We start from the raw sequence: 27,596 nt of genomic DNA, 5'->3' as shown, positions 1-27,596 counted from the left end.
CCTCAGAGGGTAATTCATAGAATTACAGAATTTAGAAGCAGAGGGGACCTTCACCACTATCCAGGCCAGGAAACCAAGGCCTGGTGACATGAGATGACGTGACCGATCACAGAAGAGGATAAGGGTCACTTCCAAATTGGTAAGTAGTCAAAGGAAATGGAGAATTGCAAATGATTAAAAATCAAATTAAAATGTTCCAAATCACTAATACGAGAATTACAAATTAAAATGACTCTTTGCAAAGATGACAGAGGACAAAAATAATTAGTGCTAGATGGTGGGGGAGGAAAGAGAGTGTGAGAAGCGTGCTTGTGGGGAGCACAAAGGGCACAATGATATACTGCAGGTGGAGATATGAACTGGCCCAACCACTCTGGAGAACAATCTGGAATCGCGAGAAAAACCACTATGAGGTTCCCATGCCTTCACCCAGCAGTCTTAATATGTGGCATATGATCCCAGGATGTCAGCAACAGAAACAAAGTTCACACACCCTTCTTGTTGCTAAACTGTTTCAGCTGGGGTTTTCCTGGAAAATATACTGGAGAGGTTTGCCATGTCCTTCTCCAGCCTAGTTTACAGATGAGGAAACTGAGGCAAACAGGGTGAAGTGACTTGCCCAGGGTCACACAGCTAATAAGTATCTGAGGCCACATTTGAACTCAGGAAAATGACTCTTCCTGATTTCCTGATTCCAAGCCCAGTACTCTAAACACTGTACCACTTAGCTACCCTCTCTCTCTCTCTACATGAAATATATGTATATGTGTATATGTATACACACATATATAAATATACCAACATACTATATACACACATACAAACACACAAATAAATATACTAACACATATAAAATATACCAACACATGTACACATACAAACACACATGTGCATATATAAATACACATTACCATACCAACACATGCATGCATGTATAAACACATACATATATAAATATGCACACGTGCTATATATAAGCATCTACTCACATAGAAATATACCAACATATGTATGCATAAACACACCTATATACATATATAAATACACATATAAATATACACACACTACATATATACATATATACACACACATATATAAATACGCACACAGATAGACAGAAGCACTTTTTAAAAGTAACAAAACAACTGGACACAAAGCTGGGGACCACCCAAACTAACTGTGATAGGCATACAATGGAAAGCTTAGACCGTAAGAGATGACAGATTGGAAGAATTCAGAGAGACAGGATGACTCGTATGAACTGATACAAAACCAAAACAAATGTAACCAGGAGAACAATACAACTATAGCATATGAATATATGAAGAACTTGGGATTTTTGCTAGTGTAGGAACTCCCAGGAGGAGCATTCCCTAGAGTCCCTCCAGGGACCCAGATTGCAACCTGTTTCTATTTCTTAATTTCTATTCTCCAGCACAAAGAGGAAGTGACCCGTATAGGGTTATGGAGCCAGGCGGGGTTGGAGAAGGCACTGGACGGAAGGCTTCCCAACTCCAAGGGTGGGTGCTATCCACTCTCCCACACTGCTTCTCAAGGACGGGAATAATACACACTCCAACAACATTAGACTACCATAGAACTTAGATGAAATGTAATGACCAGTCTTGGTTCCAAAAGGCCACTGATGAAAAAGAAACACACCCTTCTTCTCTAGTAGAGAGAGGAGGAGGTCTTTGGGTGGGGAAGGGTGCCTTCATTGCCAGAGGGGACCAGTTGGGTTGGCCGATTTTGCCTAATTTGTCTTTTTCATTGTAATGGAGCGTTCTTTAGGAGAAGGAGGTAGTTATTAGGAATCTGTGGAGTAAAACCCAAAGGCATCCTGGAGACATGCGTTTTCAAACAGAAATAAAGGGACTTGCCCAGGTGCACACAAGAGAAGGGTAAAGCCAGAATTCCAATTCACAACTTTGACTTCAAATCCAGTTTTCTTTCCAATACAGGACACAGCCCCCTACAGGGGCTGCAACTTTACTTATCTTAGTCATCAGTCAAGAAGTACTGACCACCTACTATGTGCAAGAAGTACTGAGTCCTATTACATGCAGACACCAGTTCAAGGGTGGGGTTGAGCCCAGCTAGGTCATAAGGAGAGCAGAGGGAGGCCCCAATGAAGCACCGGCTGCTCCCCTGCTCTGGGCAGTAAAAGTCCTCTTTTACTAAATGCCAAGGCTGCTCCAAGAAGTCAATATAAACATCTCCCTGATGTCCAGCTTCCCGTGGCTCAACCAGGGAAAAGAAGAGGAGGAGGGAGGGAGCTCCCAAACACAGAGCGGGGCTGCCCAGCACCAAGGCAAAGGCCCTCGCACACATCCTCCCCTGCCAGGCACCCTCTCCCTGGGGCTGATAGCGCTCCTTCACCTGGTCTCCTAAATAAGCCAGGCACAAGAAAACACTGACTCCTCAGTTCTTCCCTTCCCTGCAAACAAGCCACACAGTGTTTTTCTTGGCACCAAGGGTAGGGGGTCAGTTTCAGCAGCAGCAGCGGAGGAAAAGGGAGCCAAGAATACCAAACACTTTAGGCTTTTGGGGGTGGCTGGCGCCCTGGATTCTCCAGTCTTCTGATGGAATTGTGGGAAATGCAAGACAGAGAGGTCCCAGCCCAAAACAGTTAATCCACCCCTCCAGAATGAGCTGATTCACCGTGACTGGCGTTGGTCAGCCCCAGAACGATAACAGCTGCCTCTCTGTGCTCTCCACAGGCAGAGCCCCCGCGGTGGGTGAACTGGGACATCCAAGTGCTGAGAGGGACAAGGCCTTTCAGAGGAGAACCGGTGGGCCCAATCAAAGGAAACTCTGTATTTATTCACTGAATGTCTTCCACCTAAAATGGCGGAGGGGTAGAAAAGAAATGATTTTGTGAGCCCGTAGGGCCCCTCTCCACAGACACCCTCAAGCCTGGCCTCACTGATCTCACTGCCATTTGTTCACCCGCAGTGAATTCACAGACACCAGTGGCCGTGGACTTGAAATCTAACATTTTCTGTCCTGTGTCTCAGAATATTTGCAAGTGAGTTTCTGATAAAGTGAAAAAGGAGAAAAATACAACATGGTTTTGCAAAGTGTTCAAAAAGTGGCTGTTACATTTACTATTGCCTTCCCTTGGAATTTTCAGGTCTAAGCACCTTCGGTTGACCAGAAGAAGAACCGGCCAGCTCTATGTTATTAAGTATCTCTGAGGGGCGGCCAGGTGGCTCAGCGAGTAAGAGCACCGGCTCCAGTGTCGGGATGACCTGGATCAAATCTGGGCTCTCAGATACTCAGCACCACACCCAGAAATAACTGGCCGTGTAACCTTAAGCAAGTTACTTAACCCTGATTGCTTAAAAAAAAAAATCTCTGGTGGCATTTACTGTAATTTATTACTGTTGTCGTTTTAGACGTTTTTCAGTCACGTTCAGCTCTTTTGTGACCCCATTTGGGTTTCTCTTGGCAAAGATGATGGAGTGGTTTGCCATTTCCTGCTCCAGCTCATTTTACAGATGAGGAAACTGAGGCAAAAAGATTAAGTGACTTGCCCAGGGTCACTCAGTTACTAAGTATCTGAGGCCACATTTGACAGGTCTTCCTGTCTCCAGTTCCCCTGCTCTATCCACTGCACCACCTAGCTGCCCATGACTTACTACTAGCTATGTCTAAAGCCAACCTCATACAGCCCAATTCTATCAGTCTCATGGAGACCAAAGCCTTAAGAGTTCTTTCTTTGCTGCCCTCATCCAATCTGTCAGCAAGTCTCTTTGTTTCTTCCTTCATAATAATAATAATAACCAATTGTCTCTGAGACCCATCCTTCTCTCCAGGGCCATCCTTGAAGTAGCTGTCTCCTGCTATCTCAGGCTTGGATTTCTAAATGGTCTTTCTCCAGTCTCTTCCTCTTTATTCCGTGAGGGTCACCTTACTAACCTTCTAAGATAAACTTCCATCATACTGCTCCCCTGCCAAGAACCTCCGATGGCTCCTCAGTACCCAGTCAACAGGCCAAAAGGGCATTCGAAGGCGCTTGCCTCAATTAACCAAAATTATCAGTGCACCTGAATGCCAACTCCCTACTTCTGTTAGCAACTGCCCTGCTGTTCTCCGTCCTGATCAGACCACAGACCAAATCCATAATACTATATTTAGTTTAGAATATCACCTTTTAGAAAGGATAGTGGTAATGTTGTCTCCAACAACACCCAGCACCACAGAATCTCAGAGCTGGGAGGGACCCTTTAGGCCAGGGGTCCCGAACCTACAATCCATCAACTTGGTTTTTTTCCTCTTTTAAAAATATTTTTATTTATGTCATTAAATGTTTCCCAATCACATTTAAAAACATTTTTAATGCTCATTTTTTTAAAATCTGAGTTTCAAATTCTCTCCCTTCCTGCCCTTCCCTCACCCCTTGAGAAGGCAAGCATTATGCTCATCAATCATATGCATGAAGTCATGCAAAACATGTTTCCATATTAGCCAGGCTGCAAAAGTGTCATCTTGATGTTTTAAAAAAATATTTCGATGACTATATTTCAATATAATTGGCTTCCCTTGTAACCCTATGAAGCTGATTTTGTCCAACCCGCGCCTGAATGATTCTCTCTCGTTGCCCCCGCCCCCATCTTTCTCTCTCCCCAATATGACATGTGGTCATCCCATCTTTTCTGGAAGACTGACTTCCTGAGGCAGCTCTTGTACTTTCTTCTTGTTGTGTTCAGTTGTGTCCAATTCCTTGTGACCCCATCTGGGGTCTTCTTGGCGTAGATACTAGAATAGTTTGCTATGGAGTGCTTGCCATTTCCTTCTCCAGCTCATTTTACAGATGAGGAGCTGAGACAAAGAGTTGGTTAAGTGACTTGCCCAGGGTCACGCCGCTAGTAAGTGTCTGAGGCTGGATTTGAACTCAGGAAGATGAGTCTGCCTGGCACTGAGCTCTATGGCGCCACCTAGCCTCCTGCTAGGTGTACTTTCAGATGGCTCTACAATCAAGTTTTTCCTTCAATGAAGCCTAAATTGGCCTCTTTGTCCCCTCCCTCACCAGCTCCCAGTTCTGCCCTCTGGTGCAAGCATTAAAGTCTTCTCCCTCTTACATGCCATAGCCCTGTAAGACCCTGAAGACAGTTACTGTGCCCCCCATTCCCTGCAAGGCTTCTCTTCTTTGGTTACGTCAGCTGATCCTCACCTGGCGGGATTGTGAGGACGGCTGCCATCCATCACCCACCCAGGGACATACTTCAAGTGACCAATTTCTTTCCTAAAAAGTGGGGCCCCAAACTACGCCTGATTTCCCAGATGGAGTCTGATGGGGACAAAATGTTGCCACGCCACAGTCACCCCAGTCCTGGACGCCATGCTCCTTGTCCTTCCAAGGCAGAATCTCCTCCTTATGGCTGCGCAGACCGCAGTCACCCTCGATCCAGGTCCCCCAGCTCCCCACTCTGAAGCCGCGCCTCCTTCCCACTTTTCTCTCACTGAGTTTCCTCTGCAACGACCTTTGCTGTCTCTGAATTTTCTCCAGCCCTGATGGTCTGCCGGGGCCAAAGTGCCAAGTGGCTTGAGTTGGGGGTACTGCCATGTGCTGCTCTCTTCCCCTTTCTCCAGGGAGCCTGGGAACTCCAGGTCCCCCTAACACTGGTCTGGGGCACTTGGAACAAAGCCATTTAATGAATGCTTTTGGAACTCACGAAAACCATCAAGCTGGGCCTTGGCCATCTTTAGAGATCAAGCCAGATCAACTTAATCCTCAGACTTTCCACCTGGTCTTACTTATCTTGAGCTATTGTTTAGAGTGTGCACAACCTTAAATACCTCTTTGTTTAACCCACACATCAAAGGGCAGAGCCCAGGTTGGAGGAGCCTCTGGGGCCAGCCCTCCTGGCCACCACCCTGGGACCCTTGGGGCTTTTCCCAAGATGAGAAGGCAGGGTCCCAGAGGCCTACAGCCCACTGCTTTGCCTCCCAGCCCAGTAGGTTGAACAAATCCTCAATCCAGATTCATTTGGCAATCTCAGAGAGTTGTTTCCTATAAAGCTAGCTCGGAGCCTCATTCTCCACAAGGCTTCACAGCAGAGACTCTCAGAAAGGAGAGTTGTTTTTTCCCTTTCCCAGAGTGGGCCTTTTTTGAATTGGAGACCCTGATGACTTGGATCTAACCTTGCCTCTTCTAAATAAAGCAAGGAACCAAGCCACTGGCAAGTGACCAATACCACCAGGGCCACCGGGCTGAACAGCCCGAGGTCCGAGCAACTTGGCTGGAATCTCCTTGGGAGACATGGGCGTGTCCCTGGAGCTGGCCAGTCTCTGCCCAGCACACTTCTGGCTTGGCATGGGGATGGCCCAAGCGGGCCGGCCTACTCACTTTTGATACTTTTTTCCGAGCGCCTTCCACACTCTCAGCCTCTTCATGTTCTTTGGCCCCCTGGGTGAGGTTGGTATAACTGACCAGCTTCCCGAGGAGAGACGACACCTTCGGGCGCACATCGAGTTCCTCCTGCAGACAGAGCCAAGGCAAATGTGAACATGAGAACCTTCCTCAAGTCGTCCTTTCGTGCATTCGAAAAAAGGCAGACCCTAAGTCAGGGCACGCATACATAAGTATATGTATATCTGTTTCAGCATATGTGTATGTGCATGTTCACCACTCACTGAGTGGTGAGGGCAGCGGCCAAGGAGACCAAAGCACCTGGATCTGATGCTCCCTGAGGGACTCTGGGCTAACCACTTCATCTTTCCCTTTTTTAAATTTATTTTTCAATTTATGAATAAAATAAGCATAATGATCTCCTAAGTCTCAGCTTCCCAGATTGTAGGCTTATAAGGGAGATAGGGCCTTCGAAACCATCACCTCCAAACCTCACAATACAGATGAGGAAGGCAGGTGTCCAAGGCAGCAAACAGCAGAAACTGGGTTTTAACTCGGGCCCACAGGGTAATAATGCTGCTATTACCTGCTCATGGAGTGTTGGAAGGAAAGTGCTCTGAAACCCAGAGAGAGCTTATTGCTGCAGTAATCATTAACAAGAATAGCCATGACTACTAGCATGATAAAGATAAAACCGGCGACAAGAATGACCTCAGACCAAGCGGCTCCCCTTCCAGTCCTACCCTAGCTGCCCTTCCTTTGGGCCAAGGCCCGTTATGCCACCCTGGGCTAGAGGACCTGAGCACCTCCAGGAGTCACATTCCTTCCACTCCTCCCAGGGGCCGCAGGCTAAACCTAGGCCCCTGACTGGGGCACTGTAATCGTTACCAATCCCCATTCGTACAAATAGTGGCTGTGAAAAACCACAGGCCCTAAAGGGGTGCCAGGGCGAGTTGGAACACCTATGGCAAGGGAACACACCCTCTCCTACTGCAGACCGCCCTGCTGGGCTCCTGCCAGGTCCTCCTCCCAGCTGGCGCTGGGCCAGCCCACCCTCCCCTACCTCGGTCTCCTGGCCCTTCCACACCCAGCACACAGCTTCTCCCCAATCCTGCCCCTCACCTTCTCTCCTCACTGTTTTTTCCCCACTAAGCCACCACTAACATTTTCAACCCCGACTCATAGCCTTTATGATCAGCTTTCAAAAGCCCCTGTGTACGAATTTGGGCCTTGCCAAGGAGGGCGAGAAGCAGAGGAGGCCATTCTCGGTTTCTTGATCATCTCAGTCGGATGAAAACTTCTGCTACCCCAGCCCTTCAATTCAATTCTACTCAACAGACATTTATTAAGCACCTGCTGTGTGAACATGGTGCTGGGCACAGGATTAGAACTGACCCAGTCCTTGAATGCAGCATCATCCAACACCATTTCAACCCCAGTGCTAGGCCAGAGAATGAACTAAAGACAAAGGGGGGTCCACTGAATGTGCCCCGACTCTTCTATGGAAACAAGCAGAAAAGTCTCCCCTAGTGGCTTCCCTACTCCCTCTTCTGATGACAAATCCTCTCCGCTCCCCCCCCCCGCCCTCCCTCCCCTAGCCCTAAACGTGCGTCTGGGCCTTCTGAACAGCACGGGGGAGCTACCACGAGAGGGGACCCTGTGAGCCTCAATTCGGGGCCTTGTCTTCAGTATAAACAACAAGGAGAGGAAGGGGTTCCATCGGCCTCTTGGACCACCACCTCCTCAAAGGGCCAAAGATCCCGGATTCCACCGGCCCTCTGTCGGGCTTCATTCTCCCCCTGCTGGCTTTGACAAGTGACGCTCTTCTCTGCTGGCCTGCCTTGGCTCTCCTCCCACCCTCTCTGGGAGCTCCTCGTCTCCCTGATTTGCTCCTCTCTCTCTGTCCCCACTAGACCCAGGCATCTCCAAGGGCTCCCGCCTCAGCATGTTTTCTCTTGTCTGTGTGCTTTCTCACCAAGACCTCACCTGCATCTAGCACTTTAACAATCACCTGTGACTCCCAAACCTGTATTTTTAGTCTCCGCTGCCCTCCTGAGCCCCAATCTTACCTTCCAACTGTCTGATACTGTCAGGCATCTCCACCTGGGCGTCCCATGTTCCCTCCACCTTATTTAAACCCAGTATGTCCAAAACCAAATTCACCGCCTTCCTGGCCAAGCCACCTAGCTTTTTTTTTAGACTACTCTATTTATGTTAATGGTGCTACCCTTCTCCCAAGACCCCAGGCTCAGAGCCCCCTACTCTCCCCCTCATCCCCTCTACCCAAGGAGCTGGCAATTCCTGCTGATTCTTTCTTTGAGACACTTCTCTCACTATCCCTCCCTTGCCCCAAATAACACAACAGTCGATGTTTACACAGCGTTTTAAGGTTGACAAAGCCCTTTGCATACATCACCTCATTTGATCCTTAAAACCATCTCCTAAAGCAGATGCTACTACTGTGTCCATTCTACAGATGAGAATACTGAGGCTGAAGGGGTTTAAGTCATGCATCCAGGTCACACAGCTGGCAAGTGGCTGAGGCCAGATCTGAACTAATGGTTTCCTGACTCCTGACTGTCCACTGAACAAAGTTCGGATTCCTTAGCTCAGCATTCAAAGCCCTATCCAGGCTGATCTCTGCCTAGACCACCCTACGTAGAGGCCAGACAGTCTCAGCTCTAACAACTCTCCCGGATGTATCCTACGTTTCACTTGTACAACTTCATAGTACCAAAAACCTAGAGAGCTTGAAAGGACTTCAAAGACCACCAAGTCTGAACTCTCCCTCTCCCATTTTACAGATGTGGAAACTGAGGCCTGGGGAAATTAAGGACTGGCTCAAGGTGGTGCTGCCTCCAGAAATGTTCTTTCCATCCCAGCCCTTTCCTTCCCCCAAATAAACCTTGCCCTTTTCTGCCTCCAAATCTTGGTTCACCCCAACCCTGCCCTCAGCATGTACTCCTCCAGCCCCAGCCCCTGTTCTGCCTCTGGAAAGCCTTCCCATGTTTCCAAGCTCAAAGGGTCACTTTTGTCATCAAACCTTTCCCTGATCACCTCAGGGCCGATATGCCCATAGATCTGGGTCCACTTCCTTCTGACAGAAATGATCTCATCTACAGAGTGGGTCTTAGGCCATCACCTTGCCTTTCACATAGCAGGGGTCTATAAGCGTTTGTCCAATGAACAAATGAATGAATTATCGAATGGGACAAAAATGAAGGAATGAAGAATTAATCCAGGCTTTGAAATTGAGAGCAAGGACAATGAGGCTACCCTTGAACCTCCTTCCCTCCCTCTGGCTTATTAGCAAAAGGTCCAAGTCCTAAGGGGTTGAGATAACAAGGGAGGAGAAAAAGCAACATTTTACCTCAAATAGGGCCAAGTTTCTATCATAGTAATCACTTCCTTTGGTGGCTTCGGAGCAGCTGAGGAAAGGGCTGCTTTCTTTGTGATTGCTGTGACCTGCAGAGAGAGAAGAGAGAGAGTTTTAGCAGGCTGCCTAGAGACCGCCTCAAAAGGCGAGAATTGGGAAGGCCTGGCCCGGGGAGAGGAGACGGGAACCTCTGCCCCCACTGGAAGCCTGTGCTCATAGAGAGTCAAGGGTGGGGAATTCCAGAAGATCCTACTTCCCTGGAAAGGGGTCCTTGGCAAAAGGTAAAGGAAAGGAATAAGCATTAATACAGTGCCAACTATATGCCAGGGCTTTACAAGTGATCCTTATGACAACTCTGGGAGATAACTATTATCTCCATTTCACATTTGAGGAAACTGAGGTAAACAGGGGTCAAATAACCCACACAGGGTCACACAACTAGCAGGTGTCTGAGGCCAGATCTGAACTCAAGCCTTCCTGATTCCAGACCCTGCTCCCAGTTGCCTCTAAAGTAGGAGAGGCTTTAACAGACTCAGCAAAAAGAACAATGCCTGGGAGCCCAGGAATACATTTAGCCACCTCTAAACCATTCTTGAGCATGCCCAATGGCAATGAGACAAAATGGTTGATGGGGAAACAGCTGTCTGACCCATGCTTGTCCACAACAAATTAGCCCAGTGCTAATGTTAGACCCTCTGGCCATGCTGCTAAATGTCAATGTCACACACCGGTCTTGAATGTCAATGCTATCTGCAGCACAGTGGAAAGGGCACTGGCCTTGGGAGTTGGAGGGCCTGGGTTTGAATCCTGGTCCTACTGCTTATGACCTGTGTGACCTTGGACAACTCACTTCCAGGCCTTGGTGTCCTCCTCTGTAAAAGGACAGTCTCTAAGGCCCTCCCCAGCTCTGCACAGTCTTTGCTCCTACTCCCAGGCTCCAGTGTTCCCACATGCAGAAATCACGAGAAATATGTAGGCCCCTGCAGCCTCCAAGCTAAAACTTGTCTTTCAGACAAGCTGCTAGGCCTCCAGGGCAGTGCTGGCCTGGTGGCTCTGGTGCTACTGACCACTGATCAGCTGCTTGGTTATCTCTCTCTCTCTTCTTTTTTTTTTGCTTTTTGGAAGGCAGTTGGGGTTAAGTGACTTGCCCAACGTCACATGGCTAGTTTTTGTGTTAAGTGTCTGAGGCCGGATTTGAACTCAGGACTTCCTGACTCCAGGGCCGGTGCTCTATTCACTGCGGCTGCCCCTTGGTTATCTCTTCTGTTTAGGAGGGTCCAAGACCTTGTCCTAAGGGAGCTTACAATTTACATCCGCACGGCACCTTGTCTGGCTCTAGGATGGCATCCAGCCTGTGGGCAGGCCCAGATTTCTCACGCCACCTTCACACTGGCTCCCTAGATGAGCCTGGCAAGCTTTATACACACAGGGGTTACTACACGCTACCATTATTCCTCCAGAGTTCTGCTTATTGATAAAAAGAGCCAGCTGGCCCTGAGTGGGACAAGACTGCTTTCACACCCAGTGCCAGGTGGACTCCTTCAAAGCTGCCCAGGCTCCTCACCAAACAGCTTTAGGTTTGTTTGCAAAATGCTTCACTCCCTTCGATGGGGGAGGGGCCGGGCGGGCATTACAAGGGTTATTGGGAGGAATTAGGGATCCCTCCAGAAGGCCTCCTAGGGAGACTAGGCTCCTCTTTGCAGCTCAACTCCACAAAGGCCAGCCATGGACGATAAGCGCCTTCACTTTCTCTCCTTAACCCCTTAGGCTGGCTTCTGACCTTATCATTCCCGGAACTGGCTTTCTCCAAAGTCACCTGTGACCTCTGAGCTGCCAAGTCCAGCAGCCTCATTCTCCTTGACCTCCATGCGGCCTCCGACACTGCTGACAGCCCTCTCCTCCCTGGTAGCTCTCGGTTTTCAGGACACCACCATCTCCTCTCTCTGCCCACTCTGCTGTCTCCTTTGCTCCATTCTCCTCCAGATCAAGCTCTCTAACCACAGATGTCCCTCAGGGTTCTGTCCTCTTCTCCCTCACTCAGGGATCTCAGCTCCCATGGATATAATGACCAAGATGATTCTTAAATCTACCCCAATCTCTCTGCTGACCCCCCCAATCTTACATCTCCAAATGCCATTTATACACCTCAGGCTTGATGTCCAGGAGACACCTGGGACTAAACACATCCAAATCTGAACACAGTACCTTTCCCCCTTAGCCCCCTCCCTGCTTCTATAAAGGGCAACACCAGCCTTCCTGTCCTTCAGGGCATCATGGGGGCTCCTCGCTATCTCTTAGCCGCCACCTTGCCAAGGCCTCCTCTGACACCGCTACCAGCCAGGTGCAGGCCCTCATCACCCTACACCTGGATTACTGCAATAACCCGCTGCTGGGTCTGCCTGCCTCACGTCTCTCCCCACTGCAGTCCATCCTCCATTCAGCCACCAGAGTGATTTTCCTAAAGTGTAGGATGGATCACATCATCCCCTACTCCATAAACCCACTGGCTCCCCACTGCCTGCAGGATCAAATACAAAATGCTCGTTTGGTATTCAAAGCCCTTCATAACTCGGCCCCCCCCACTTTCCCAGTCTTCTTACACCTTCTTCCCCAACATCTTTGATCCAGTGACCCTGGCCTTCTGGCTGATGCAGGAACAAGACCCTCCATCTCCTGGCCCTGGGAATTCTCTCTGGCTTGTGCCCCAGGCCTGGGACACTCTCCCTCCTCCACTCCCACTGCTGGCTTCCTTTAAGTCCTAACTAAAATCCAACCACCTACAGGAAGCCTTTCCCACCCCCTCTTGATTCTAGCCCCTTCCCTCTCTTAATCACTTCCTATTTATCCTGCATATAGCTTGATTTGTATGGCCTTGTCAGCATGCTACCTCTCCCATTAGACTGTAAGCTCCTGAAGGCAGGCACTGTTGTTTGCCTTTTTTTTGTACCCTCAGCACTTGGCACACAGAAGGCACTAAATAAATGTTGGGTGATTGATCTTTGAGTAGATGAGAGCCTGTCCTGGGGAACAGAGATTAGATTTATTTGGCTTGGCACCAGAGGGTATAATTCAGAGCAAGTTGCAAAGAAATACATTTTTACTCAATTTAAGGAAAAATTTCCTGACAACTACTGCTGTTCCAAAGTGGAACAGGCAGCCCTGGAAGATGGTAGCAACCCCATCACTGGAGATTTTCAAAGAGAGGCTGGGTGGGCACCTGTTGAGGGGATTCCAATGGAATGTAAACTCCTTAAGAGCAGAGACTGATGCTTATTCCCCCACCCCCTTTTGGGGGGAGAAAAAAAAGGGGAGCTGTACTATCTTTGGATGTCCAGTGCCTAGCCACTTAATAATAGGCACTTAAGGGGCAGCTAGGTGGTGCAGTGAATAGAGCACCAGCCCTGGAGTCAGGAGGACCTGAGTGCAAATCTAGCCTCAGACACTTAACACTTACTAGCCATGTGACCTTGGGCAACTCACTTAACCCCAATTACCCTGCCTTCCCCCCTCCAAAAAGCAAAAATAATAATAGGCACTTAATAAATGTTTAAATATAACTCCTGTTCAGGGTTAGACTGAAGCAGATTAACTCAAATACCCCTTCCGCTAGGAAGCAAATCCTGACCCTGCCCCAGCTGTTAACGCCTCTTCTTCTAGGGACAGCTATATGCTAGGGGCAACTAAGTGGTACAGTGGATAGAGGACCTGAGTTCAAATCCAGTCTCAGGCACTTACTAGCTGGGTGGCCCTGGGCAAGTCACTTCACCTCTGCCTCAGTTTCTGTATCTATAAGACGGAGATAATAATAGCTTCCTGCTTCCCAGGGTTATTGTGAGGGTCACGTGAGATAATAAACGTGAAGCTCTTAGCACAGTATCCGGCACAATGCAAAGTATCATTATCATACCATATTCTGAATTTGCTTTTCCTTGTTATTTTCCACCCATCTGGATACAAGTTCTTGGAGGGCAAGGACTATCTCACTTTAGTCTTCGTCTCACCAGCACCTGGCAGAGTCTGCGGTGCATAGTAAACACTTAATACACACAAAGGAAAGAGCATTAGAGTCCGAGGCAGAGTACTGAGTTCAAACCCCAGCTGTTATTCTGCTGCCTGCACAGTCATGTAATGCCTCTGGGCCTCAGTCTCCCCATCTGTAAAATGGGGGTGGGGCAGGCTGAATTAGACATCTCAGCTTCTTTCCAAGTTCTAAATGGCCCTGTGGTCTCTTCCAGCTCTCACCAGTGTGAAGAACCCCCCAAGAGAAGAACTCGGGAGTATTATTATTAAGGGGACTCGAACTCAGAAGGGCAGACTGACTCGGAGGTCTTCTGGGCCCGCTTCAGCTCCCCCTTACACCGTGCCTCCGTTCTAACTGAGCTGGGGCTGCAAGGACCGCTGCCGGAACACCAGGCTGCACAGACTCCATCCAAAGCCACCACCCCCAGGACAGCTCCGTCACGGACTAGTCAATGCTGGTTTTGAACCGGCTGACCTTGACTTGGGAACAGCAGTTCCCTGGGTCTGTTGCAACCAGTCAGGGTTGGGAACAGAGTCACTAATTATCCACAGCAACACCTACATACCCCCTCTTCTCCGTCCATCCCTCCCTCCTTCCCTCCTTCCTCTGCTGGCCAGGGATGCTAAAGCCACAGAGGAAGCAGATGAAGTAACCATCTCCCACCTCTGCAGCCCAGCCCTCAGCAGCGGCCTGGACTAGACCAGCCTGTGGGTCTGTGCACATTTCAGATGCATGATGGCATGTGAGCCCGGGTATCAGACAGGACTGTGTAGTCATGTCTGCATGGGAGGCCGCAGGATGGGACGGAAAGTCAGCAGACCCAAGATCAAATCCTGGCCCTGCTACTCATGGCCTGTGTGATACCGTCGGGCAAGGCCCCACCTCCCTGCCTCAGTTTCCCTCATTTAGAAAATGAGGATTCAAGGAGCTCTCTATTAGGGAGGCGCTACCTGCCCCTCTACAAAGGAGAAAGAGGATCGGTCCGGGCAGTTAAAACTGAGTTCTGGTTCCATCTCTGCGCATGGTGATTGTGGACCTCAGTTTCCTCACCTGTAAAATGAAGCAAGTGTAGAATCCCTCCTAGCTCTAAGACTGGATTAGAGAATCCCACCAGGCGCAGACCATGCAGGCATGCCAAAGAGCACAGGTGGCAGAATCTGGGCGTGGGCTAGGGAGGGGAAGGAATGTAGGCCGAACGACATGACACTCTGGGAATGAACGGTCCGTGTGGGTCTTGGTCTCAAAGAGTATTAATAAAACAACCTCCTTACGGCGAAGTGGATAATAGTAATTAATAGCAGTTCATATTTCTGCAGCACTTTGGGATTTACAACTGTAAGCCCGAGGAGGCAGGTAGGACGAATATTACCTTCATTTCACAGATGAGAAAACTGAGGCTCAGATCAGTAAAGGGCCTAAGAGGCCAAGGCCACACCGCAAGGAGATGGCAGTCAGGATGAGAACTCAGGACTCGGAGCCAAAGTTTTTTCTCACTATGCTTCCAGGCCTTTCAATCAGTCAATCAACAAACACCTACATGGCAGGCACTGTGCTAAAGGCTGAAGATAGGCCCTGGCCTCAAGGAGCTGGGTCAGGAGGCCAGTGCCAACAGGTCAGCAAAGGCAGCCTGTCCATGAGAAATCTATAGCTCCACAGCTTTCCACAGGACCACACCGTCCTCCTGCAGAGAATGCCAGAACTAGCCGAGTGGTGGCAATAGTGATGGTGAGCGGCATTTATAGAGAACTTTAAAGTTGTAAAGCTCTTGAAAAAGATCTCATTTGATCCTTGGAGGAAGATGCCGATATCATCTCCATTTTACAGATGAGGAAACGAGCTGAAAGGATTGGTGACTTGCCCAGGGTCACACAGCCAGGAAGTGTCTGAGGTGGGATTTGAACCAGGACTCCTTGACTCCAATTCCACCATTCTATCTCCTGCATTATCTACTGCCTCAGAGTTTCACTCTTCCATTTTACAGGAAAGGAAACTGAGGTCTAGAGAGGAAAAGGGATCTGCCGGAGATAACAGTGAGTCTGGAGTACCTGGGCCCCAAGACCTGATTTCCTCACTCCAAGCCTTTTCCTGGGGCTTGTGTGAGGATCCAGTCCCTTACAGGGTTACTCGAGCTGGTCCCTGCCTCCCTCTCATCTCTTTTCTCCCTCTAAATTCCTCTCCTCCCTTCTACATTTCTGGCTCCCTGTAGGAATGGAATCTACATTCCATGGGCAGACTAGCACGATGCTAATACCGCGTGGGCGTTTCCCTTCCTCCTCCTTCCCTGATGCTACTGCAGGCAGAGGACGCACCTGTCCCAGTGGCCTGTCACACACTGACCCAGGAACTCTGCAGCCTGCACAGCGGGGCAGGGCCAGAGGGCCAGGCCAGGCTAGCCCGGCATAGCCCTGGGTATGAAGAAAAGAAGTGAAGGGTCAGCCTTGGAAACAGGAAGATCTGGGCTCAAATCCTGCTTCTGCATGTACCAGCTATGGGAGCCTGGGCTAGTCACTTAAACCATCAGTGCCCCAAGACTACAAACTGCAGAGACAGCATACACCTGCACAGGTGGAGGGAGCTTCCTCCCCGGGGTCCCTTATACCAGTGAAAGCATTAATAATAATTACTATTATAGCTATCATTTATGTGCTGGCCACTTTACCAACATAGTAACAAAAATAAGGGCAGCTATCAATTATGTAGAATTTACTATGGGCCAGGCACTGTGCTAAGAACTTTACAAATATAACAATAACAATGATAATAACAATGATGATAGCAGCATTTACAACATTTCTATCACATAGATAACATTTGTATAACATTACTATGGGCCAGACATTGTGCTAAGCACTTGACAGTTATAATCTCACCTGATCCAATTCAAAAAGAAAAAAATACTCCAACACTTCATGGCTCTCTGATTTCCGCAGCAGCCTTGCTTTTTTTCCTGACAAAGATCTCAACCACCCATGGTTTGGCAGTTTTTGTGTCTGAACCTTTCATTAACCTACAGACCATCTCTCCGAACAGTCCGTGGCCAGGCCAACACCTGATGCTTTTCCCATTTGGCAGAAGCTACTAGAACCTGCACTCCACAGGGCAGTCAGACTTAAATGTGCATCTAAGTCATGATAATCAGAAAGAACTTTACAAAAGCAAAGACCATCCCTGCCTCCAAGCAGCTTATAGTCGAGGCCAAGGAGACAACACCTACACATTTGGATGCATGTATACATATAGACATGATAGACACACCTTGATGTTGTTGTTCACATACGTGTATACATGTGTGTAATAAAAACAAACACACAAATATAGGTGTGTGACCAACATACACACAATAACACGTAGGCCTATGCGTTAGATACATGTGTACATACAGACATGTGCGTGTATTGTGTATGGACGGATGTATCTACAAACGAGATACCAAGTGATTTGGGCAGGAAGGCAGAGAGGGGACCAGGAACGGCCTCTGTAGAAAGGGGCTCCTGACCCGGGCCTTGAAAGAAACGAGAGATCCTGAGAGAAGGAGCTGAGGAGTGGAATTCATTAGCTTGGAAGAGATCTCACAGATCAGTCAGTCTAAGCTCTACAGATGAGGAAGCTGAGGCCCCGAAAGGCTGATTTGGGGGTCTGAACTGAAAATGGGGGTTTGAACCTAAGTCCCCTAACTCCATCCAGAAATCCAGAATCCAGAAAGAAGTCTTTGCCTAGATGGCCCTGAAAGAGAAACCGAGGCACGGGGACATTACCTCATGTCAACCTACCCAGGGTCCTGGGCCTGATGAGCACAGGCTCAAACTCCTGCCGGAGCAGCTCAGCCATCCCACCTTCGAGGCAGATAAGATCACAGAAGGAGCCATCTGGTAAGGCGTCCATAGTGGTCACTGATGCTGCCCAGGGCCTTGCACCTCCTCTACCTATCCCAACATGCCCCCTTGGGGTGGGCAGAGAGGAACCCCTCAAGCTTCCTCTATGGTAGGAGCCTGAAACAGCGGGAGGTATTCTGGGATAGCCCCCACAGGTGGGAGGTGGGGGCCTCCCAGCTGGCTGCCACGGCAACAGTGCTGAGGCATTCCAGGCTCCAAAGGCCTCTCCATCCCCACTGAAGTCAAAGCCCTAGGGGTGGGGGCCTGTGTATGTGGGAGAGGCTTCAAGACCTTTCCTCCTTTATACCCCCAGGAGAATGGCCAGGAGGCTGAATTACAAGGGAGAGCCAGGAAGAGAATCTTGGTTGTGGGATCCTAGGATGTTAGAGCAGAAAGGGGCTTTAAAGGTCATTTAAGCCAATTTCGTCCATTATACAGATGAGGAAACTGAAGTTGGGGGTAGGAGAAGAGAAGGAAATAGACTTGACCAATATCACATATAGAATGACCTGGAATTCAAATCCAATCAAGGCCTAATATTGACTCCAAATATGGTACCCCATCCCCCCAGTCCAAAGTTGGCATCAATATCCCCCAGTGCAGAACAAATTCTGGAAGATGAATGTAAAAAAAAAAAAAATACTATTGTGCTATAAGAAATGACAGAGGGAATGATTTCAGAGAAAATTAGGAAGACTCAATGAACTGATACAGAGTGAAGAAAGCAGAACCAGCAGGACAATTTATATAACAACACTATAAACACAGACAACTTCAAAAGCCTCTGGGGTGGGGAACCTGCTGCCTCCAGGCCACAGGTTCCCCACCCCTGCAAACCCTCTGATGAACATAATGACTATCTGGTCCTAGAAAACCAAAAATGAATGATGAAGAGGTGAAGGACTCAGACATCATATATTTTTTAGAAAATGTCCAATGTGAGAATTTGCTTTGCTTAACTTGCTTGAATATTTGTTAAAAAGGCTTTTCTTATTTTTTTTTCCAGTGGTGGGGATGTGGTGGGAGAGACAATTGATTTTTTTTGTTAAATAAAAAATTAATTTAAAAAACATTCCCCATCCCTTCCCCCAAAAATCTCCCTCAGTGCCTAGTACAGAGCAGGTGTTTAATCAATACTTCACTGATTGATTCATTGATGGGGTCATACAATTTAGAGCTTCAAAGGGCCTCACAGGTCCAACTTGCCCATTTTATAGATGAAGAAATCAAGGCCCAAGAGGGGAAGGTACTTTACTAGGTCACACAGGTAGTTTCAAACCCAAGTGTTTGGACTCCAAATCCACTGAATTTAATAAACGCTTCTTGACTTTCCATAACAAAGTTCTTGGCCCCACTGTCAGGCCTTTGGCTAGTAAGGTAAGTGCTGCCAAGTGCGCCAAGAGGTCAAGTCAACTCTTAACTCTGTCCAGGGCCTGTACTTAAGCACTGGGGATACAAGAAAGACAAAGGATTTGTCCCTGTTCCAAGGGAGCTCACAGTCTAATGGGGTGACCACATGCAAACAATCATGTATAAACAAGCTATCCTCAGGATAAATGATTCCCATCAACAGAGGGAAGGCACAAGAAGGACAGAGGACTGGAAAAGGCTTCTCAGAGAAGACAGGATTTTAACTAGGCCTTGAAGGAACCCGGGGAGACCAGGAGGTGGGGACGAAGAGGGAGAGTGTTCTCCACATGGGGAAGAGCCAGTCCGGAACAGCAAAAAGGCTGAGCGAGTATGGCTGGATCCCAGAGCTCATAGAGGTATGTAAGAAGATGTCAAAAGTAAGAGGAACCAGGTGGTGAATGGCTTTAAATGCCAAAATACTTTCTATTTAATTCTGGAGGTGACCAAGCCCTCATGACTCCTATGGAAGGCTTTCTCCCTCCCTCCCTCCCTATAGACCTAAAGATTCACACCTGATCACACAGTCCTTGAATGTCCCCCACATCTGGAATCCTGCTCAAGGCCCAGCTTTGAGGCAGTTCAGGCCCAGGTTCAGTTCTTCCTCCAGTACCCCAAACAGCCCCCCTGAATTTACCTTTTTCCACCATACCTTCCTCCCCCCACATCTTTAATAACAGTTTAATTGCCCCACATGGGATCACACAGATGTGGGTCCTGTCCTTGGTGGGAAAAAACAGAAAGAGAAAGCTCAGTGCCTGGGGTAAACAAGCAGAAACACATAGTGGGGGGTGGGATGGAAGGAACAAGCCATGACTGGACCAGACAGCAAGCACACACTGGGATGAGGACCAGTGTCTGTCTTTGGGGGCGTGAGGGGAAAAGGAGCTAGTTAAGTGTGCTCCCAACCTACATGACGGCAAGTGAGGGCAAGATCTAGAAACCAGAGCCCCTGGCTACAGCAGGGGCAGCCTGCTTCAGAGTCTCACCTGCTGCCCCACCCCATCTCATACACAGCCTGCCTTGGGAGAGGCAGGGGGGATGGCTACATGGGGAGGACCTGAGACGATGTGCTCCGCCCCAAGTCCCAGAAGAGGAGGGCTCCCCACCCCCAATACTTCCCCTCAGTGACTTAGGGATCCTCCACTTTGGGGAGAAGGATCAAGCTCATTTCTAGACCAGCGATTCTGAAAGTTTTTTACATCATGAACCCCTTGGCTGTCTGGGAAAACCTATGGACCCCTTCCCTGAATAATGTTTTTAAATGCATAATATAAAAAACATAGGAATTCAAAGGAAATCAATGGTTAATGAAAATAAAGACATTATTTTTTCCCCCCATTCACTCCTTGAAATTTAGCCCAAATTAAGAACTCCTGTTCTTGACTGAAAAACCCTGGAAAGCAATGAATCAGATGTACTCAGGGGAAAATGGCCAGAGGGCAGGTAGGGATGTCTCTGCTACTCAAAAAGCCCCACTATCTGGTCAGCCATCTGACTCCTGCTCCAGATAAGGAGGGTGCAAACTGGGAAAGGCTTCTGGCTCTAATGGTCATACTAATCAATAATTAAACTGCAGTTGAGACATTTTATTTAGGAGAATAAACAATTCAAACCAAGAAACTATCCTCCATTGTTTTCTTTGATCTCTGAGATGAGACAAGCTATCCCTGCCTCAGGCCCAAGTTTCAGGCCAGGTGTGGGCCACCAAGATATTCATTTATTCTCTCTATCTCTGTCTCTCTCTGTCTCTCTGTCTCTCCTCCTCCCCCTCCTCCTCCTCTCCTCTCCTCTTCTCTCCTCTCTCTCCTCTCTCTGTCTCTCACATGACCCATGAGCAAAGGCCTGGGCATCTCCAGCTGGCACTGGGGCTTCCCTGGCCTGTCCCTCCAACTCACCCAGGAAATGCCTCAGCTGGAGCTCACACTCCCCTCCCTCTCTGGGGGACAGGAAGATGAAGGGAGAGATTAACCTTGCTCACATTATCGCCAACGCAGAAGATACTTTCGGTGTTCAGGGTTAAAAGAACCTCACATGCTGTCATACACTATGGTTGAAAGGTTTTGGCCCCTGTGGGAAAACACCCAATCACCCCCCACACTCTGGGCCAGTTTCCCTTTCCTCATTCCCCACAGTGTAAAACACACTAGACCAGAGGTCTTTCCCAGGGGTTTGTGAACTTGTTTTTTTTTTCTTATTATAACTCTATTTCAATATAATTAGCATTCTTTGTAATCCTTTATATTTTGTATTATATATTTTAAAAAAATAACTCTGAAATGGATGAGACTTTCCCTAGGTGACAAGTAGCAAAATCAGGATTTGAACTCAGGTCCTTGGACCTGATTCCAGAGTTTATTCTGCTTTTTACTCATTATTTTCCTCCTTCTTTCTTCCAAAGATTCTTTCTTAGAGGGCCCATGAGGTGGAAAATGTGAACTCTGCCCACACAGAGGGGTAAAAGGTGCCACAGAGCACCCCACAGAAATCAAAGAAGGGTCCTGCCACTCTAGGGGTCACTGACCCAAGCTGCTACACCTACATCTTAGCACATGAACAGCCAAGACATCTTGGCAGACCCCTGAAGCCCTGCAACATGTCAATACTCTGCTGGCATCTGATTAATACAAGGATGGGTTTGTTTGTTTTTTTGCTTTTTGGAGGGCTATTGGGGTTAAGTGACTTGCCCAAGGTCACATGGCTAGGTTTTGTTTTGTTTTTTTGGTGTGTGTGTTAAGTGTCTGAGGCTGGATTTGAACTTAGGTCCTCCTGACTCCAGGGCTGGTGCCGCCCCAAGGATGGGTTTTGAAGGCCAGATTTGGAACCAGAAGACCTAAATTCAAATGCCAGCTCTGAGACTCTCCCTTGGGCCAATCACCTAACCTCGTGGGCCTGGCTTCCTTCAAAGCCCAGAATGCCTTTCCCAGTGCTCCTCCCCCAACACCTTCCTCTCCCAGATTCCCTTCAAGCACACTTGGTCATTGTTTGGGCCCTGATGGTTCAGAGTGAGTATAAATAGCATTGTTTCTGTTTGGCAAGAAATCCTGAGGGTCTTCCCTTACCAGACTGATTTTTTTTTTTTTTGGACTAGGTAAAAAAAGCCATTCTTTGCCTCATTTCTTACCTAGCCTCACTTCTCACTGAATGGGCATTGCCTCAGTCAAACTGAGACCTGGGAAAGACCTTAACTCAAAAAGGCTGAGGTCTCCTAATGCACCTGAGGCCATCACCAGTCCTTCTGATCTATACCTTGCCCCTGGACCCAGACGACTCTAGAGGAGGAAGTGAGGCTGGTGACTGCACAGCCCTGCCTCACTTAAATCCAGTTCACTTGCAAGTGATGGCATCACCTCCCTGATATCAAGGTCCTCCTGGAGAATGAAGGACAAACCACAAACTTTCGTATACTTTGTATATATCATAGACCTACCTAGTTATCCTCACATTGCCTCTTCTATTAGAATATAAACTCCTTGAGGGCAGGGATCGTTTCTGCTTTTCATTGCACTCATTACATTTCATTTTTACCACAGTGCCTAGAATACAGTAAGTTCTTAATAAAAGCTTGTTGACTGTTTTCCTCAGACGTAAAACCGAGGAGGTGGTGTGAGGAAGCCACTAAGGTTTCCTTCCTGTTCTAAATCTATGATCCCACGATCTTAAGGGCAACAGAACATCCCACAAAGTTTGGGGCAATCTCCCCAAATACCCAATAACATGCCCTTGGATCCAGTTCCCTTCTCCGGCTACACAGAGGAGGCTGCTGACCTTCAGCCCACTCCCAAGAGGAACCGTGGCCAAGCTTAGATTTGTCCGCCCAATCAGCTGGTCTTGGAATTAGATTTTCCATCCCTGAATTCTTACTTAGGACTGACCTTTAACAAGGATGCAGTGACCAGGTAGCAAAGGGGAGCAGCTGACAGGTATTTGGCCCCACCCCCCAGCCCCAAACAGGCAAGCAAAGCGCATTCTCCACCTTCCCCCAAGAAGTACCAGAATGCAAACTGTATTCTCCTGCATGTGGATGTATAAAATATCATCTCTTCTCTCCCACAGTGGGGATATACATAAGACATTCCTATCCTCATACAGATATGCAAAAAATAATAGTGAATGTTTACAGAACACTTGAAGGTTTGCAAAGCACTTTAAAAATATTAGCTTGTTTGATCCTAGCAACCCTGAGAGGTAAGTGGTAATATTATTCCTATTTTACAGATGGGGAAACTGAGGCAGAGGTTATATGATTTGCCCAAGGACACACAGCTACAAAGTGTCAGAGGCTGGATTTGAACCCAATACCCCACATAGCTTCCCACCCTGCATTAAGAGTGTGCAAATTCCCTAAATTATTCTAAAGATATAAAGATCCCTTCTGTTCCCCTATATAGGCAGACAAAGGACATACCTGAGGTACAGGTGTATAAAAAAGAACTTCCCCACTGACAGCTAGTAAAGCATACTGCTCAATATAGGTATATAAAGAACACTTATCCTACTCTCCCTCTACTGTGTCCCTTCCACAACATAGATCTAAAAAATTCAATCTCCTACATCATATAACCATGTAAGAAATACCAGCTTTCCAGTTTGGCAGAAACTGGGTATAGACAAACATCTCACACCATACACAAGATAAGATCAAAATGGGTGCGTAATTTAGACACGAAGGGTGATGTCATAAGCAAATTAGGGGAGTGTGGAATATTTTAACTGTCAGACCTATAGACAAGGGAAGAATTTATGACAAAAAAAGAGACAGAGCATTACAGGATATAAAATGGATAATTCTGATTACATTGAAATTAAAAAGGACTTACATAAACAAAACCAATGCAGCCTACATGAGAAGAAAAGCTGGAAACGGGGAGGGGGAGAAGAGTTTTACAGCTAGTTTCTCTGATAAAGGCCTCATTTCTCAAAAATATAGAGAAATGAGTCAAATTTATAAGAATATGGGTCATTCCGCAACTGATAAATGGTCAAAGAATATGAACAGGTAGTTTTCAGAAGAAGAAATCAAGCTATCAATAGTCAGACAAAAAAATGCTCTAAATCACTAATGATTAGAGAAATGCAAATTAAAACAACTCTGAAGTATCACCTCACACCTATCAGATTGGGTACTATGATAGAAAAGAAAAAGAACAAATGTTGGGAGTGGATGTGGAAAAATTAGAACACTAATGCACTGTTGGTGGAGTTGTGAACTGATCTAACCATTCTGGAGAACCATTTGGAATTAAGGTCAGAGTTATAAAACTGAGTATACCCTGACCCAGCAATAGCACTGTATCCCAAAGAAATCAAAGAAAAGGGAAAAGGACTTATATGTAGAAAAATATTTATAGAAGCTGTGGCGGGGGGAGGGGGGAGGAGTAGCAAAGAACTGAAAATTGAGGGGATGCCTATCCATTGGGAAATGGCTGAATAAGTTGTGGTACATGACTGTGACAGAAAAGTATTATGCTATAAGAAATGATGAGCAAGATGGTTTCAGAAAAACCTGGGAAGACTTACATGAACTGATGCAAAGTGAAGTGAGCAGAACCAGGAAAATACTGTACACAGTCATAGCAATAGTGTATGATGATCAACTGTGAATGACTTATCTATCCTCAGCAATACAATGATCCAAGATAATTCCAAAGGACTTATGATGAAAAATGCTATCTACCTTTGGAGAAAGAACTGATGGAGTCTGAATGCAGATTGAAGCATACTTTTTTTTTTACTTTGTTTTTCTCAGAGTTCGATTTTTGGGGTTTTTTTTTTTTGGTCTGAGCTTTCTTTGCAATATGGCCAATATGGAAATACGTTTTGCATGACTACACATATATAATCTAAATCAAATTGCTTGCCTTCTCAAAGAGGGAGAGGAAGGAGCTAGGGAGAGAATTTGGAACTCAAAATTTTTTAAATGAATGGTAAAATTAATATTACACATAATTTGGGAAAAAAATAAAATTTAAGATAAAAAAAAAAGAAATATCAACTTTCCCATACATTGCAAGGGACATTCTTGATTAACTAAAGTTAAGAACCCCTGATTCAGGGGGACTGGAGGCACTAGGGGATCTGGGTTGTTTCAGACTAACCCAGGCCCCAGTTTCCAGCTGTATGTGGAGTCCTGGAGAACCTGGCTTGCTTCTCAGTTCTCAGTAATTTAAAAAATGTTACAGCAGGTCCCAACATGTCTGTACCACTGACTGCTGCCTAAGACAGACACCGCCAAGCCCTTCCAACAGCAGGCACGCCAGCCACCATGCCTAAGGCCTGGTGGCACTCAATTCATCCCATTCTTTGGGTCACAGCCACCTGGCCAACAACAACAAAAAGCCTCTCCTACTGCCTCAGTTTACAGTGATGCAAAAACTTAGGCCCCCTGCCTTCCATCCCCATATCTGTGTAGTTCTGAGTTCTTTAGGGGGGAACACAGAAGCTCAGAGAGGGTAAGTCAGTCAACCAACCTTTAATAAAGCACTCACTATGCACCAGATACACTGTACTAAGTACTGAAGATAGAAAGGAAAAAATGTCTTCAGAAATTCCATTACAACGGGGAGATAACAACATGCCAATTATGTGCATACAAATACGTGCAGGGCAGGAGAAGGGTAATCCAGCATTAAGGGGGACCTTGAAAGACTTCATGCAGAAAAAATGCTTTTAGTGGAGAGGTGAAGGAAGCCAGGAGACAGAGGTGAGGAGAGATCATTGCGGGCATGGGATGAGGGACTGGAGAGAATCACCGCATGTCTGAAAGGGAAGGAACCTCAGGGCACATTTAGCCCAAATCCCTCATTTAACAACTGAAGAAATTAAGTCCCTAGAGTAAGTTCCATGGCAAGCCAGGTGGGTAAGACATAGGACCAAGATATCCTGCTTCCTTGTGCCAATCTCTTTTGGGCAGCTGTGATGGCAACACAGAATGGTGATGGGAGCATTGAATTCTGAGTCAGGAGACCTGGTTTCCAATGCTGGCTTTGCAATTTTCAACATGGGTGACCTAGAACAGCTTATGGCCCATTTCTGAGTCTCAGTCCAGTCCACCGGGGCCCTAAATCCTCAGGCTATGACTTGTGGCATATAACCAGAGTGGAGGCAGCCTCCATCCAGCCCAGGGGCCCTTGGAAAGTCACCCTCAGATCACCTGTGGAGCTGGGGTGATTCCCCAAGGCTGACACCCCCCCACCTCTCAGTACCAAGTCAGAGACCCTCGGTCTGTTTAGCCATAAACACAAGGGCCGAACAGCAGAGAGAGGTCGGAGAAACAGTGAGACAAATAAGTTTTTAAAAGAGTTTTTAAAAGATTTCTGAGAAAGGCTGGTTAAGGGGCAGAGGCTAAAGGCTCCGAGTAGGGAAGGACAGACGGTCAGAGGAACTTTGAAGGGGGAAGACAAGATGTGGAGGGTCCAGCAGGGAAAAACCAAGGGAGCAAAAGGAGGGATTAATAGAGGGAAGGTCCTAATTGGGCAAACACATACGGTAGGGATGAGACACAGAGGGGGGGAACACTAGCCAGGGAAGGGTCACAAGTGTGAGGGAGGATAAAGAGGACAAAGAATGAGGCAGAGAAGGCTGGCAGAAAGGATACCGAAGATAATCCATCAGTGTATCCCCCCCAGTCATCCCACTGCTGGAAGAGAACTGGGGTGTAGGGCTGGGTCGGGGGTACCTGCAAAGAGCAGACTACTCACCATGAAGAGGGCCCTGGTTGTCCCCCATCAAGCCAGCTGCAAAGGTGCTCCCCAAGGAGGGAGGCCCGGCTCTAGACTCCAGGCTCCTGGGAAGGGTGGAGGGGGGGCCCCACTGGGCAGAGGGGGGTGTCATGCCTGGCTGGCTTCTCCCTGGCCAATCAGGCTCCAGAGGGTTTTAATCTGTGCTCAGTGTGGGGTGGGTGTGAGGGATCAGAGTCAAGACCACACTTTCCTGGCTGGGCAGGAGGTAGTCACTAATGTGGGCTCAGGGACGAGGCAGAAGGGCAGGTCAGCTCAGGAAGAGGGGTGCGAGAGTAGGGGGTGGGGGACAGGAAAGCCTGGGCCCTAAAGCAGAGAACACCCTCTCACCTGATTCCTTTGAGTTAATTCTCTAAAATTCCTCCTGTTTCAGTTTACAGGTCAACATCAGAACCCAGAGACAGAAAGCCCAAAGTCCCAGGCAGACCTCTTACTACAGAGCCCAAAGTTCTACCTGCTAGGCCACCAGGCCCCTTCCCTCGCTGAGCCCTGGGCAGCAGGGGAGGGAAGGGTGGCCTCTCTCCCAGTGCCACACACAGCAGACGTGATCAGAATAAATGTCCTTCCCTCAGCGACAAAGGAATGAGGGACAGATTGTTCCTGCCTCTCAGACTTGGAGCCTAGCAGCCCTACACAAAACTTGGATGTATTTGTGTATGAGAGAGAGTGTGAGTGTGTGTATGTGTGTGTGTGTAAGAGAGAGAGAGAGAGGGAGTGTGTGTGTGTGAGAGTGAGAGAAAGAGAGGGAGTGTGTGTGTGAGAGACAGAGAGAGAGTTTGTGTGTGTGTGTGTGTGTGTGTGTGTGTGTGTGTGTGTGTGTGTGTGT

At 47.7% G+C, this 27,596-nt stretch overlaps 1 protein-coding gene across 2 annotated transcripts in view; it reads right to left on the bottom strand.

Moving 5' to 3' along the window:
- The window catches only part of SLC12A4 (solute carrier family 12 member 4), a 60,699-nt gene that overhangs the window by 28,451 nt on the left and 4,652 nt on the right, over nt 1-27,596 (bottom strand). For both annotated transcript variants that reach the window (XM_069085698.1, XM_069085696.1), the window contains exons 2-3: nt 9,726-9,820; nt 6,353-6,484 (exon numbers count right to left, since the gene is read on the bottom strand). In XM_069085698.1, the coding sequence (XP_068941799.1) occupies nt 6,353-6,484; nt 9,726-9,820 (227 nt within the window). The remainder of the gene's footprint in view (nt 1-6,352; nt 6,485-9,725; nt 9,821-27,596) is intronic.

This window comes from Petaurus breviceps, unplaced genomic scaffold (assembly GCF_028583685.1).
Source record: "Petaurus breviceps papuanus isolate PSGF00001 unplaced genomic scaffold, PetGlider_PUasm1.0 176, whole genome shotgun sequence".
Taxonomy (NCBI): Eukaryota; Metazoa; Chordata; class Mammalia; order Diprotodontia; family Petauridae; genus Petaurus; species Petaurus breviceps.
Note: the sequence above shows the minus strand (reverse complement) of the source record. Positions and strands in the feature narration are given on the sequence as shown.